The sequence below is a fragment of the Polypterus senegalus genome, chromosome 10 (assembly GCF_016835505.1).
Source record: "Polypterus senegalus isolate Bchr_013 chromosome 10, ASM1683550v1, whole genome shotgun sequence".
In the NCBI taxonomy this organism is placed as follows: Eukaryota; Metazoa; Chordata; class Cladistia; order Polypteriformes; family Polypteridae; genus Polypterus; species Polypterus senegalus.
Window position 1 is genome coordinate 18,804,863 of NC_053163.1, and position 15,435 is coordinate 18,820,297.

The 15,435-nt window shown below is 38.9% G+C and overlaps 1 protein-coding gene across 1 annotated transcript; it reads left to right on the forward strand.

Annotated features, from left to right (window-relative positions):
• The first annotated feature begins 3,324 nt into the window (after positions 1 to 3,324).
• LOC120536881 (tripartite motif-containing protein 16-like) lies at positions 3,325 to 15,056 on the forward strand. Its single transcript, XM_039765418.1, has 6 exons — positions 3,325 to 4,107; positions 7,563 to 7,658; positions 9,672 to 9,905; positions 9,989 to 10,148; positions 11,495 to 11,554; positions 14,448 to 15,056. Exons 1-6 carry the CDS (start codon positions 3,517 to 3,519, stop codon positions 14,969 to 14,971), a joined length of 1,665 nt encoding a protein of 554 aa, XP_039621352.1. The 5' UTR covers positions 3,325 to 3,516; the 3' UTR covers positions 14,972 to 15,056.
• The last annotated feature ends 379 nt before the right edge of the window (positions 15,057 to 15,435 follow it).

Genomic DNA, 15,435 nt, shown 5'->3' on the forward strand with positions numbered 1-15,435 from the left:
CTGATCATATCAATCCTCCCATTATCCAACCGCTATATCCTAACTACAGGGTTATGGGGATCTGCTGGCACCAATCCCTGCCAACACAGGGCACAAGGCAGGATACAAACCCTGGGCAGGGTGCCAGCCCACCGCAGGCTGATCAGATCATTCTTTACAAACCCTATGGTGGAATCCACCAAAGCCAATAAAATTACCTCCATTAACTGGTACTCGGCTCTCTGCCACATAATTCAATCTCTGAACTGTTTATTTTTCTTAATTAAAAGTAAGGACATTTTAAGCTTTCTAATTTTAATTCCAAATTAAACTATGCTATTGTTTATTCATTAGAAACAAATAAATAAAATAAGATGGAGATAAGAAAAATTAAAAAGCACACACACAAACTATCCATGATACATTGTTATCCCACAAAATATCATACAGTTGGGTAAAACTAAAAGCAGTATTTCACAGTTTATTGCACAAATCTTAACAATCACATCCCATTCACAGAAGTTAGTTTACTCTTTTAGTGTGTTGGCTTTTAATTTAGAAAAAAAAACTTGAGAAAGAGATAAAAACAACACTGATTTAAAACTCTAAATTTTTATGCACTCTCTATTAATGGTGAAGTGGGCTGCCTTTCTTATTTTCTGCTGTTGTCTGACACAGGTGCACACCATACACTCACCGTTACAGCAGTCCTACTTGCACTGAAACTGCTTGGTGTCATGGACCAGGAACACGCTGTATTTGGACCACTACAGTAAGTCCACATGCTGAAGTCATCTCAGTGTCATGACCCTGGGACTCCTTTCTTCTTAGATCAGGACATACCCAGCAAACAAACTGACACTGAGCCAGTGTAGGCCTACTGTGGACAAACATACTGTATTGGCCCTATATGTGGGCAGCCAACAATGGATTTTGCACATTTGGTGCAGCATTAGCACCAAAACACTGGCCCAGTGTGGGCAAACAGACAGGGTGCTCAAATTTGGTCATTCCATAACTTACTAGTCTATCCATCCATTTTCTATACCCGACGATCCAGGGCGGTGTTGTTGGGCATCATTACCAAACCCTCACTTGATCAACAAGTGACTTACTCAACATGCAATACCAACATTCTTGGTCAATAGTGGAAGTTTGCACAAGAGCCCCTTGTAGCAGCCCCTGTATTGGATCAGAGCAGTTTTTAATGGGGTTTTCCCAAGCCCACACCGCACATGGCCTGCCCACAGGGGGCCACTGTGTGGATGTTTGCTGGTTATGTAGAAACGGTCCACAAATTTCCCAGTAAAATGAACCCAAAGTTGGAATGGGCAATTCAATACCATAGTAACCTTTCCTTTGTAACCAACTATATTCATTTGCCATTGATTAGCATTGTAAAGGAGCAATTACTTTTTTATCTGTAAAATGTGATAGTATGGCAACATAAAGGCCTACGATGCAATTCCTCACTTTTTCTTTTATGCTCTTAAATGAGCAGACTTAGTTATGAGACAACTGAAATTCTATAAATCAGAGCAGGGTGACTTTGACAGACAATTGCCCTGCCCTTAGACCCACCCAGAAGTACTCCAGTCGGCAGCAGTATGTGTTTGGAAGACAAAAATGCACAACAACAATGGCTAAGCATAAACGTTGCGTATTATGACGTTAAAGCACAGAAATGCGGAAAATGTAGCCTAAAGTTCAATACTAGCAACCTATTCATACAATAAAAAAAAACAAGTTTTGAGGATCTGTCCAAAACTTTTAAAAATATGGCAACATTTAATTAACACAATTTTAGAAGAACAATTCCCCAGCCCACTTTATATTAAAATCACCTGATTCTTGTCTGGTACAAATCTTGTAATCGATATTTAACCCACTTCCTATTGTCCAAATGACTTGAAATTATGCATACTTACTCACTTCCGATGACAATACACGAATCAATGATCATTTTCACTAATTGATCAATTAATCTATGTTACTTAAGAAATGAAATTTTCATATGAAGAATAGTTCAAGATTTCACCACTAGACGGCGCTAGTAACAGCTAGAACTAAAAATTGAAAATAATATATATATAAAAATACTTTTTAAAAACCACGCTTATATTAAGTTAAAAAGTGTACTAAAAAGTAAAAAATAAGTCACTCATACATCACTCGTAAAATAAAAGCGTTGGCGCTTTTCATCAATCAACATTCAAAAACCCTTCTTAAAATCTTAGCAAAAGCCCCCACCTTTTATTTTACGAGTGATGTTTGAGTGACTTATTTTTACTTTTAGTACACGTTTTAACTTAATATAAGCGTGGTTTTAAAAAGTATTATTATTATTATTATTATTATTATTATTATTATTATTATTATTATTATTACTGACTGTATTACTGTTGTTTTCGGCTCTCCTCTGTTTCTCTCGGCTGGGGTTAAATCCTGTTTTGTTGCTTTCCTTTTATGACTTATTTTGTTATATTAAGTTATTTGTTGTATTAGTTCGACTTAATTGTATGCAATGTTATTTTCTTCAAATAAAAAAGAATGAGACTGAAAATGTTAACATGCTACTTTCGCTGAACACAAGTCTGAAACTTAAATAAGTATAACGCTAAGATGTAAAGATCTCTCTATTGATAAAAGTAATGTCAGAATGTACCTAAAAATGCTGTTTTATTTATTATTTTCAGTTTTTATTATTTATTAGTTTTAATTATTTTTTTTTTTATAAACACGACAGTTTTAAAGTGATAATTCATTTGCATGCATATAAAATGATAACCCTTTCTACATGTCAGATTAACAAATCTTTATGTGAATGTGCAAGTTACAATTATATTTACTGTGTTTGTATTTTTATTTCTCATAATATTTATTTTGTAATAATCCTGTTATTGAGTTCAGCTTGTATATCGTGATTTATTTAAACTGACCCGTACCAATTATTAACCATTTCAAAATACAATAATTATCATAAAAATAATTAATATTGTTTAAAAAATCAGTGTCGGTGTCAGTATCATAAATTATGATTTATTACTATCGATTTATTGCGACATCACCCAGCACTACACCCAAAACACCGGTCGAGCCGTTTACTAATACCGCCTTTCCGAGAAGTCCCGCCTCATAAGAGTTTCAGCTGATCTTTTGCATGTTGCCAGATTCGTAACTTCGACAGGTCGTTTACTATTCGCTGCTCGGCAGCCTTATTTAGCATATTCAACTGTGACGTAGGAGATACGCTGTTCTTCTCTTCTGCTTTGTAGTCCAGAGGGCTACTAGCACCGCAAAACTTTGAATTTTCTGCTGGGTCGTTACATTATTATTATTATTATTATTAAACAATAAGTTAAAGTATCTTAATCTTAAGTGGAGAATGACCTCGTTGCATGTTGCGGAAAGAGGTGTATTTGAAATCTTTTCAGTACTGAAGTTCAAACTCCACCTCAAAATCCAGGAACTGAAAAACGATACATTTCAATTTCGTTACCGAATAGGTTCCCGTGACATTGTACATCTCCATTCACAATGGCACAAGATAAACATTCGGGGTTTTCAGAGAAGTTCATCTGCTCAGTTTGCTTGGAAATGCTGAATGACCCGGTCACTATACCGTGTGGACACAACTACTGCATGTGCTGCATTAAGAAATACTGGGATCGGGAAGAAGCAGCGGGGATTTACAGCTGCCCTCTGTGTAGAGAGGAAATCGAGCCAAGGCCCGAGCTTACAAGAAATACTTTGCTAGCTGACGTCACAGAACTCTTACGAGATATGGCAGTCGGTTCTTCTCTGCCTCGGACACATGCTGGGCCCGTCGACGTGACTTGTGATTTCTGTACAGGGGAAATCCGAGAAGCAGCTGCGAAGACTTGCGTCACCTGCATGGCCAGCTATTGCGTGACGCATCTCCAGCCACACAGGGAGTCTGAGGCTTTCAAGACACACCGACTGGAGGAGCCGACGGGAAACCTCAAACAGAAGCTCTGCTCAAAGCATCACAAACTTCTGGAAATGTTCTGCAGAACTGATCAGACCTGCGTCTGTTTAATGTGTGCAGTAATTGAGCACAGGGACCATGACTTGGTGACGCCTGATGTGGAGACAGCTGAGAAACAGGTGAGATGAAGTTTGAAGTTTGAAAGTTTGCAGGCTGGGACGTTTGGTAGCCCTTTCGAAGTCCAATGTCACTAATCTACTTTGGGGCCACTACTCCAGCACCATCCAGCAACATAACTGTAGTATGCAAAAGAAAAATTCTTAAGTTAATAATAATATTAATGAATTTACATTTTTTAAACAATCTTTATATATAGGACAAGCTGCAGCGGTTTGCTGCCCTGGGTGAAGCTGTAAAAAGCACCAAAATGATATAACCCTTTTCTATGACATAACAGTTTCATAAATGTGGGATTATTGCTATTTTACCTGTTGATATTATATTACCAAGTGCAAGGTTTATGCATGTGCATAAAGTAAAAGGGACTCTGATTTTCACAGGGATTAGAATATTCTGAATTTTTCACTATATTGGCCATAAAAGGAGCCCATGCAGAGTGTGTGTGTTTGTGTGAGTGAGTGTGAGTGATAGAGAAATGATTAAAAAATTAAAACAGCAGCACTTATCAGATCCGTTCCTCTGTTTAAATTCATTGACTTTGGTATATGGGTGTAAAACAAACCTTGGGGAGAATCCTGACTTCAAACCTCATGGCAAAATTGAGAAATTGATGCTGTACATGTGCACACCTGAGCAAAGGTATGGCAAGAACGCTACATGGTTCGAGGTCCTACCCAAGCAATCTGGAAACAGGCAAGTGGCATTAGGCAAAAAAGAAAATTTCACATGCTCTGAAAAAGAAATATATTCCAAGGTAAAAACTGCACTAAGTATATCACAAGAAATTGTAAACATTTGGCTATGATGACTAAGCTGACTTTGCCATAAACATTTTAATAGTACTGAACGTTAAATGATCCCACCAAGTTTAGCACATATTTAATTTTTACCTAACAGCACCATCTAATGAGGTTTAGAGGATAGTGCCCTACCTTCTCAATGCGATAATGCCTCTGGTTCATTCATCCATCAATCCATCCATGCGTCTATCTGTCCCACAAGTCTATGGCATGGTTTTCAGTATCAGAGTCAGAGCAATGGTGATGCTTTTTACATTATGAAATACCAGGTTGTCCTCTACTATTCTGGTCTGAATTGCATTGTTTTATTGCGTTGTCAGCAATGACCATATCTACGATGGCATGCTTTTGGTCTTCATTGAGGATCTTTCCTCTTCCACCAGAGGGAGGAAGACAGTGTAACCTTTCAAAGAACAAAAATATAACGATGTATTAGCAGGGGGACTGGTGGCCTATCGTTACTGAAGGACATAGCAATAGTTATGATAGAATAAGCTATTGTGAAATACATTACTTACCTGTTGGTTTGTAGAGAATTCTGGAAAATGAAAGCCACAGTTGACCATTTGAAATTAGGCTGGACTCTTTCACCAGCCTCTCTCATGGTTTACCGCACGATCAATGATGGCGGCTCTGGTTCTTATTCGCCGTGGCGAACAATTGGAAGCCACAGTCTCCATCACGAATGGGGTTCAACGGCCTCCCCGTGCCGGGTAGACACACGTTGATCCATTCAGTGTAGCGCGCGTGCAGTACCGGACATACAAGTGCATCACAGACCTGTTAATGCTCAATCTCACGTGGCTTAAAGCCACTTGTCCCTTTAAGAATTTGGGCGCCGACGCTGTTGGGTCGTGTAACTATTTAGCAGGCGGAGTCTCGTTCGTTTTAGGAAATAACCAGCCAAATCGCTCCACCAACTAAGAACTGCCATGCACCACCACCCACAGAATCGAGAAAGAGCTATCAATCTGTCAATCCTGTCCGTGTCCGGGTCGGGTGAGGTTTCCTGTGTTGATTTAAATGAAGTGAAAGGCTCCACACCTGGTGGTGCCCTTCCATCAATTCTTTTAAGTTTCAGCTTTGTAACCATACTCCTCCCTGAACCCAAAGACTTTGGTTACCCAGTTGGCTGCCCGGCGGGTCATGGGAATGACGCCGGATCGCTGTTGCGGGCCTGCATTGCTGAAGCAGGTGAGACGGTAATGAAACAGAGGCACAGGGCTTATTGGTTTTTAAAGGCTGCTTCCTTCATTGGGTTTTAACCAATGCACGGAACGAACTAACACACAATCGTCCATGCGGCTCAGGGTGGAACGGGAGGAGAGGAGAAGGACATCCACTCCGCTCCCTCCGTCATGCTAGTCTGCTGGTTTCTCGTTCAGTATACACTGCCTGCTCATGTGCCCACCTCCAGCTCGTCACTCGAGTCTTTGTACAGTCCAGATGCACCTGTGACTCACTTAGACTTTTCATTGCTCTGTGCAGTTTTGACTGCCTTTCTATATATAATCCACCAAGACACCTGACCACGTGGGAGGGGGGTGTGTACAAAGTGCAGGAGTATCTAAGAAGACGCATGTTTGTCGCGGATGTGAATTGCTGTATGTAGCGTCTAAAACAGTTTGCCAGGGTGCGCGTCGCGCGTCGTAACCGAAAACTCGTTTTTTAAAGACTGCTCACTTCATTGTGTTTTAACCTCAGTTGTAAAGGAACGTTTTAAGGATCCCATGGGATACCCCTCACAAACAGTTTTACACGCCGCATATGGCGATTCACCTCTGCGAGAAACATGCCTCTATTAACAGTCAACGTGGGTCGGAGCTGCATGTGACCTCTACGACAGACGAATATAAATGACGCCGGTTTTTCTGTGTCATCGCGTCCGAGTTGGTGGGCGTGGCTCTGTGAGTTATCGTCATATCCAATGGTCTTGGAGTTGGTGGGCGTGGCTCCTTCCTGCGTGCGCCATAGATGTTTCACTTGTCGGCGGCTTAGTGAATCCACGCCCCTTCCGGTGTGCTTTTCATGGTTGTCTTGCCTTAGTGAATTATATATATAGATATTGTTGGACTCAGGAAGCTGGAATAGGGAGTCAGGATAAGCAGTGAATGAGCTGCTCCATGCGAGGACAGGGAGATGAGAAATGGTTAAATATACTGTAACTTTTGGCTTGATAGGGGCTCAACTTGATTGGGTTGAGTCCACTTTATTGTTTATTGCAATAAAATGTAATTTCTCTGTTTGCCTATGCTTCGACTCCTACAGCCTTCTTTCAAGGTGAGAATCTTGGCGCACTTTTTGCTTCGATGTTAGCTAAATGACTTGCTGACAATCTCTGGAGAACAGATCATATGATTTCACATGATGAAAAGAGATCAGATGCGATTGAGAATTGTGCTCAATGATTAGAACTTTTCCATGTGTTTTCGATAATACAATTGCTTTTTTAGTTTTTGTATTAATCCATATGTCAATATATTGATTTAGTGTAAGTTCTTAGTAGTTTAGACCACTGTGTTAAATGTTTTAAGAACATGTAAATTTGTTCTGAGAAGTGTTTTAAAAAGGTTGAGAAAAACTGTAACAACATCACATAAAAAATGCAAAACAAGTCACCTATTAGTCCTTTCTTCTCTTCTGTCATTTCACAGGGTCAGATGGACATGAAGCGAAAAGAAATGAAGAGGATAATCTGGAAAAAAGAGGAGCAAGTGGCCTTGATCAAAGCAGGCATAGTGGAACTGAGGGTACGTTTTGTAGAAAAATGCATTGATGATGACAAGCAAGACGGAGAATTCATGGTGTCAGTCTGTCCATTAAGCCAGTGTGTTTTATATATGACCTCAACAGAGGGAAACTGTGTAGTAAAAATAGTTTGTGAAGACGCTAAGTTCCAGCTGATTGTCACATGTGCGGTACAGTAAAACCTTTTACTTGCATGTGTGACCAGCATACAACACATCACTACCATCATCATCAACTACAACAGCAACATTTATTTCTATAGCATATTTTCATATGAAGCATGTAGGACAAAGTGCTTTACAATGTCAAAAACATAGTTACAAGCAAAGAAAAAACTGATTAAAATTAGAAAGATTGTATTGAACTGAGAATGGGACTGGAAAATAATGAAAATAGGGAGAATTGAGAAGTTAACTAAATGACAGAGATAACGGGATGTGTAATGTAAAGCTCTTTGGCAAGTGCAGCCTTACAGAAAATAAAGAAGCACTTCCTGCAGGGTTTAAAAGGATGGACTTATACCTTCAAATTGTGAAAATAGGTCACTGTGGTCTATCCCTGATCAATGTGGTGACATAACAAACATTATTTCAATTAATCACATGCCACAGTCTTGATAATCTACATTTAGATTCACATTGTAATTGCATTATAATTTCCTTCAGTGTAAATGTCTCCTCAACATCTACAATTAGCCCTGAGCCCTGCTACCCTGAGCTCATTCACAAAGTCACAGTGTAGGACCTAAACCTGAACAAGAATCAAGATCACACGGGTCATTGGGGGTTAGGGGGGTTTTGGCTGGTGTCCACCCCTATAGTATTGGTTGCAAGGCAGAAACTGAACAGGTTGCCAATCCATCACAAGGCCCACTCATGCACATTTGGGCCAATCGGTATTTACCAGTTTACCTGACCTGTCCATCTTTGTGAATTTGGGAGGAAAATCCATGCAGACATGGTGACACTGTCCAAACCTTTTGCACTGACTAATTGCATTTGGGAAATCAATCATTGGATGATAGATAATTTTTTACGACTTAATCCAGATAAAGCAGAAATCTTATTAGTTGGTACCAAATCTGTCCTCTCTACCCTTCATGGGCTAAAATTTGACGTGTATTGGATCCTAGTTGAACCCTCAGCATCAGTCCAAAATTTGGGTGTCAACTTCTTATTTTTCAACCACACATTAGCTCAATAGTACAGACAACTTTTTTCATCTCCGTAACATTGCTCCTCTGCATTCTTTTCTCAGTGTGAAAGATACTGAAACACTCATTCATGCTTTCATCACTACCCGTCTGCACTATTGCAATGCATTGTTTTATGGCCTCCCGACTAAATATATCAACAGATTACAATATGTACAGAATTGTGCTGCTCGTCTACTTGCACACACTAAATTTTGCTCACATCACTGCTGTCCTTTATGATTTGCACTGGTTACGAGCCTTTTCAAGAATCAAATATAAATATAAGCCCTTTATGGTTTAGCCCCTCATTATCTGTCTGAGCTGCTGCTTCCTTACACTCCTACTTATGCATTAAGATTATCAGATGCTACCTAAATACAGATTAGTAACTATGGGTGGCAGAGCTTTCAGTGTGATAGACCCTAAAATCTGGAATGCTCTTCCTCTCAGCCTTCGTGAGGAAAAATCTATCATTTATTTTAAAATCCTGTTAAAACAAATCTCTTCAATGAGTATTATTAATTTTCTTGCATGTGATTTCTATTGTCTTGTTAATGTGTTTATTGAATTGTAAAGTGTCCTTGAGTGTATGAAAGGCACTACATAAATAAAACTTATTATTATTATTATTATTATTATTATTATTATTATTATTATTATTATTATTATTTTTATTATTATTATTATTATTAACATCACATGGATAATGACTAGATATAGAATTTGACCCAGGATGCAGTATCTGTAAGACAGTGATGCTGGCCCATGCACCCCTGTAAGGCACATACTGTATGACTCAATGTAATCTTCTTCTGATCAGAACACTGCACAGAGGGAAATACAGGAATGTGAGAAGACCTTCATTTCTGTCCTCCAATCTATTGAAAGGCTGAGGGTAGAAGTGACCATGCTGATAAGAGATCATGAGGAAAGAGAAGTGAAAAAGGCTAAAGAACACAAAGAACATCTGGAAAAACAGATTGAGGAGCTGAAGATGAGAGACGATGTGATGCTAGAACTCTTGAAAATGGATGACCACATCTGCTTCCTTCAGGTATCATTAACACAAGTCATATTCAAATCTGCATCACCCACTTAAGCTTCTTTGTTGTTCCATGTCTCTTTTTTAATCTTTAGAAGTTCCCATCTGTCAGAGATATTCCGAGATATGGAGACACACCAAGCATCCCTGAGAGCAGATGTTTGTTTCCTGTGACTCTCAAAATGGACCTGTGTAATCTGAAGAAGCATTTAAACACAATCAGCTGCTTGGAGTTTGTGGAAAACAAACAGACTGGTGAGTTGTGAGTCTTTATTAGTGATGAGTGAAACTGAAGTTTCAGTTTGCATGTAGTTTCATAAATAGTGTTTTTTTAAGTGTTTAAAGGTTTTTAGAAGTGGGAAAACAAAATATTACTGACTAAAAGTTACTGATGTATTTATCAAATGTTATTCAAAACCACACAGTCTTGAATTTGGTTAGCAGCAATCATGCTGGCATCTGACTCTGTGGATTTTATTGGTCTCATCAATCAGTCAGTTTTCTCTTCTAGAACTGAGAGCAAATACCAAAACCTCATCACTTGTCAATGATTTATTCTGTGGATTTCTTTGGTCATAACTGACCGTCTGTGTTGTTGTGATATTTCCCTCTACTTACCCTTTACCTAAGGTCAAGTGTACTCGTCAGGTTTGTTACTAGGTTGGTCTACTGTCGCACCTTATGATTAACACACACATACATCGATATATGCATACACACAGAAATTCAACAATGACACACACACACACACAGCTGGTTAATTTCTATCACTTTAAACCACACATTAGTTATAGTTTCATAAAGCTGACACTAAAATTTGCTTTGCCGGAGATTTCTCTAATGCAAAATGAAAAACTAACTAAAATCAATTCTGAAAGACCACGGTACTTTAAAAAAAAAAAAGGTTCCATATGCTACCCACAAAGACACACCGAAATGCATAATTGTGAACATAACTGTTTTTTCTCCACAGTAAAATGCACTATATGGAAAGTTGCTGTCCCATACCACATTGCTACCTTGCAACTACCCTTTTCTGTTTCTTGATTCCTGCTGATGAGGCTACACACACTCAGAACGCCTTGAAAGTTCAGGTTTCATTTCTGTCTCTGATGCCTCTTTTGGATTGTGATTACCAACATTGCCATCATAATCGGCAAAGCTGTCATCCTCTTACCAGTACAAATACAACACATAGCTGATGAATTAGCAAAATCTCTGCATGATACAGGAAATGAGTCTGGTGATTTCTTTTTTATCTTTTTCAGTAAAGATTTTTTATCTGTGTACCAAGTAACACGCAGACATATGCAGAATTAATGTTGAAAAGCATCTTCCTTCTTGTGCCAATGGCACAAATTGGAAGCACAACACAATTTGTTTGACAAATTCTGTTGCAAAGCATAACACTGAGTTTCACTCAAATTCAATTTTGCAGCCAAACAGTGCGCTCATCGCTATTCTTCACATTTGCTGGAGTGTTAAAAGTGTGACCCTCTGAGTGGATAGAGAGAGAGAGAGACAGTCTGAAGTAAGAGCAGAAATGTACCTATTCTTGCCTAGCAAGGCACACTCTTTTATCTTTCTCTTTCCTTTTTCAGGGCTCGAAGAACCAAGTTACATCTTGCAGAACCTGATGGAAATAAATTTTCTTTTAAAATGTAAGAGAGTTATATTTTTCTTCATTGACCTTCATGATAAAGTATGTATCTTGCCCTGTTAAAAAACTGGTGAGCAGTTCATTGATGTTGGTGCTTGCCTTGCACTAAGTGTTTTTGTTAACCCCTTGAATTAAAGCTGTTAGTCTACACTTTAATCACATGATGATCGCTCCATTTCAAATCCATTATGGTTGTGTACAGAAACAAAATTATGAAAATTGTATCACTCTCCAAATACTTATGTACCTGACTGCATTTGTGAAGCACTTTGAGTATTCAAAAGGTGTTATAAAAATACAGTGTATTATTATTATTATTATTATTATTATTATTATTATTATTATTAAACACCACAAGCTCAGAGTTGATTGCTGACTTGGTCAGTGTCTGTATGGAGTTTGCACATTCCTTCCAATGTGTGTAACTTCTGATATTGTTTTATAGCTGGATATTAAAAGTGTGTCATTAAGCTCCCTCAAATGCCAAATTCTATTATTTTAGTACGTATTGTTAAATGACAACCTCCTAATTTAGGTTCAAAGGGAGCTCCCCAGGTTTAGCCTGTTGCTAATTAAGTGATTGCTTTGACATGTTGCAATAACAGATGTTCAGGATTTAATGTAAATGGTATGCTTGTGGAAATGTAGTCTATACATGGAAACACTTTCAGGTCTATTTCTGCTTTTATTGTAATTAACACAGTTCAAGTAGTTACAATTTTAATAATAATTATAATTTAATAATAATTTGTTTGTTCTGAGGGTGTAGAGAGAAGGCCAGAAGGAGTTGCATTGCGTCTTTGTGGACCTGGAGAAAGCATATGACATGGTGACTGAGAGGAGTTGTGGTATTGTATGAGGAAGTCGGGAGTGGCAGAGAAGTACGTAAGAGTTGTACAGGATATGTACGAGGGGAGTGTGACCGTGGTGAAAACTAGTAGGAGTGATGGATGCATTCAAGGTGGAGGTGGGATTACATCAGGGATCGGCTCTGAGCCTTTTCTCATATGCAATGGTGATGGACAGGTTGACAGACGAGATTAGACAGGAGTCCCCGTGATCTATGATGTTTGCTGATGACATTGTGATCTGTAGCGATAGTAGAGAACAGGTTGAGGAGACCCTGGAGAAGTGGAGATATACTTTACAGAGGAGAGGAATGAAGGTCAGTAGGATCAAGACAGAATACATGTGTGTGAATGAGAGGAAGGTCAGTGGAATGGTGAGGATGCAGGGAGTAGAGCTGGCAAAGATGGATGAGTTTAAATACTTGGGATCAACAGTATAGAGTAATTGGGATTGTGGAAGAGAGGTGAAGAAGAGGGTGTAGGCAGGGTGGAATGGGTGGAGAAGAATGTCAGGAGTGATTTGTGACAGAGGAGTATCAGCAAGAGTGAAAGGGAAGGTCTACAGGAAAGTTGTGAGACCAGCAGTGTTATATGGGTTGGAGACGGTGGCACTGACCAGCAAACAGGAGACAGAGCAGGAGGTGGCAGAGTTAAAGATGTTAAGATTTGCATTGGGTGTGACAAGGATGGGCAGGAATAGAAATAAGGACATTAGAGGGTCAGCTCAAGTTGGACGGTTGGGAGACAAAGTCAGAGAGGCAAGAGTGCATTGGTTTGGACATGTGCAGAGGAGAGATGCTGGGTATATTGGGAAAAGGATGTTAATGACAGAGCTGCCAGGCAAGAGGATAAGAGGAATTCCTAAGAGAAAATTTATGGATGTGGTGAGAGAGGACAAGCAGGTGGTGGATATAACAGAGCAAGATTTAGAAGATGGGACGAATTGGAATGAAGATGATCCGCTGTGGCAACCCCTAATGGGAGCAGCTGAAAGAAGAAGAAGAAAAACACAGTTCAATTAGTGGTTTCAACCATATTTAAAAAATACACAAAGTAAGAATTGATTGAAAAGAATACACTTTCAAAGTTTTGAAATGGGTAGATGACATAACAGTTCACACCAGGAGATTTCAAAAATAAATATAAAATACTAGCTGTGTAAGCCCATGCTGTACAAAATTCGGGGTCCTAGAAACTATTGAAATTGTCAGAAAAAAAATGAAAAATGTAATTGTAGAGATGTATCTCTCTCCTAGGAGGATTCGTTTTGCCAACGTGCTTGCCTCACATGTGTATTAGCGGTGGGAGGAAAAGTTAAAGGGATACCATTTTTACGATTTTGGCGTTTAAGTGACTTTGTCTTTCTTGTAAGATTTCATTTTGCTGACGTGCTCACCTTGCTTGTGTTATTAGCGGCTAAGCGAGTTTGTGTTTCCTCAGAGGCGGAGCCCTTACTCTGACTCCACCTCTGACTTCCGGGCCAAACAGACACACCCACTTCCACGTATAGTCATTTATATATAAGTGTGTATGTGTATGGTGATCTTACTGCTTTCAAAGGAAATCTCAAAAATAAAATAACTATTTGCTTAAACTTGTTGCAGGTTAAGGTAACAAATGACATCACAGCACACTTATTATTAGATTCTTGTATTTTTTGATTATACTGGAAACCTTAAAATGTCACATTATCAAGCAGAAAATGGAGCTCAGTCACAGACAGTAACATTGTATGGATTAAATTGACAGGTACAACATGAATGATATACAATTTGACAACAGTAAAGAAAACTGCTTTTACAAGGTGTCATTGTGGACATTTTGGAGAGTAATACAAAACAAATTAAACGTGTCAAAAACTAAAAGTTAATTGCTGAAAAACTAAAACTACACTAAAAAAAGAATGAGAAACTAAAATTACAAAATAGCAAAAAATGCTAAATAAAAATTATTAAAGAACAAATAAAAACTAAGAAATATCTTAAAACTAGAAAAGCACTGTATTCCTCACTTATTAGCTCTCTTTTTCTTCTTCACTCCTTTTAGACGCCTGGCCTCTTACATTGGACCCCAATACCATAAATGGAAGCCTCCGCATCTCTGAAGAGAACACGATGGTGAAATTTAACACTGTTAAAGCCCACTACCCAATCCATCCTGACCGATTTGAGCGATGGCCCCAAGTCCTGTGCCGAGAGGCTCTGTTTGGCCGTCGCTACTACTGGGAGGTGAAGTGGAGCGGAGAACACGCTGATATTGGAGTTGCATACAATGACATTTGTAGGAAAGGTGGGGATTCAAAGTGTCTCCTTGGAGGCAATGACAAGTCCTGGAGTTTAGTCTGCTCTGACTCCCGTTATTCTGTGCGGCACAACGGTGTGGATACTCTAATATCTGCACCCAGCAGCCAAACAATAGGAGTCTATCTGGACTGGCATGACGGTACATTGTCTTTTTATAGCATTTCAGATACATTGACTCTTCTGTTTAGATTTCATACCACTTTTACTCAGCCACTCTATCCAGGATTTAGAGTGACTGGTAGTGTGAAAATCTGCCAGCTAAACTAGCTAGAATGTTAGATGGTGTCGTGTACTAAGGGAATTGTGTCTCTCATATAAGGGGGCTACTTTGAAGCGAATGTGGATCTGGCATGAAGTGAAGAAAAAAGGAATCATTAAGGTTAGGAATTTAAAGTTCACGGACCAGACAAAAGTGAATCAATGGGTGAATGTAAATGGTATTTAATAATCAGTATAATACCAGGATTTGGCCTTTCCGAAAATATTGGAATGGCAAGGTCAATTTATTTGCTATGCACCAAAGATATTTTAGGTTTAAGATCAGAAAATGAGTTTTGAGACGAGAGTCCACAATTTTAGCTTCTATATCCTGTTGTTGACATCTATATGTGTTAAACAATATAGAAGACAGCACCTTTTGTAGTGGACGACATGTAGTCTGACTGGTTGAAACTCATTCTAATGATTATCCAAATAGCAAAACATTGTTAAACCTGATTAATTGAGTTCAG

What these genes read in the sequence shown, in the direction of transcription:
- LOC120536881 (XM_039765418.1), top strand. Translation starts at nt 3,517, where the DNA reads ATGGCACAAGATAAACATTCGGGGTTTTCAGAGAAGTTCATCTGCTCA. An exon ending in CAGGCATAGTGGAACTGAGG is followed by an intron (nt 7,659 to 9,671) that starts GTACGTTTTGTA and finishes TCTTCTGATCAG; the next exon opens with AACACTGCACAGAGGGAAAT. An exon ending in TGTGGAAAACAAACAGACTG is followed by an intron (nt 10,149 to 11,494) that starts GTGAGTTGTGAG and finishes TTCCTTTTTCAG; the next exon opens with GGCTCGAAGAACCAAGTTAC.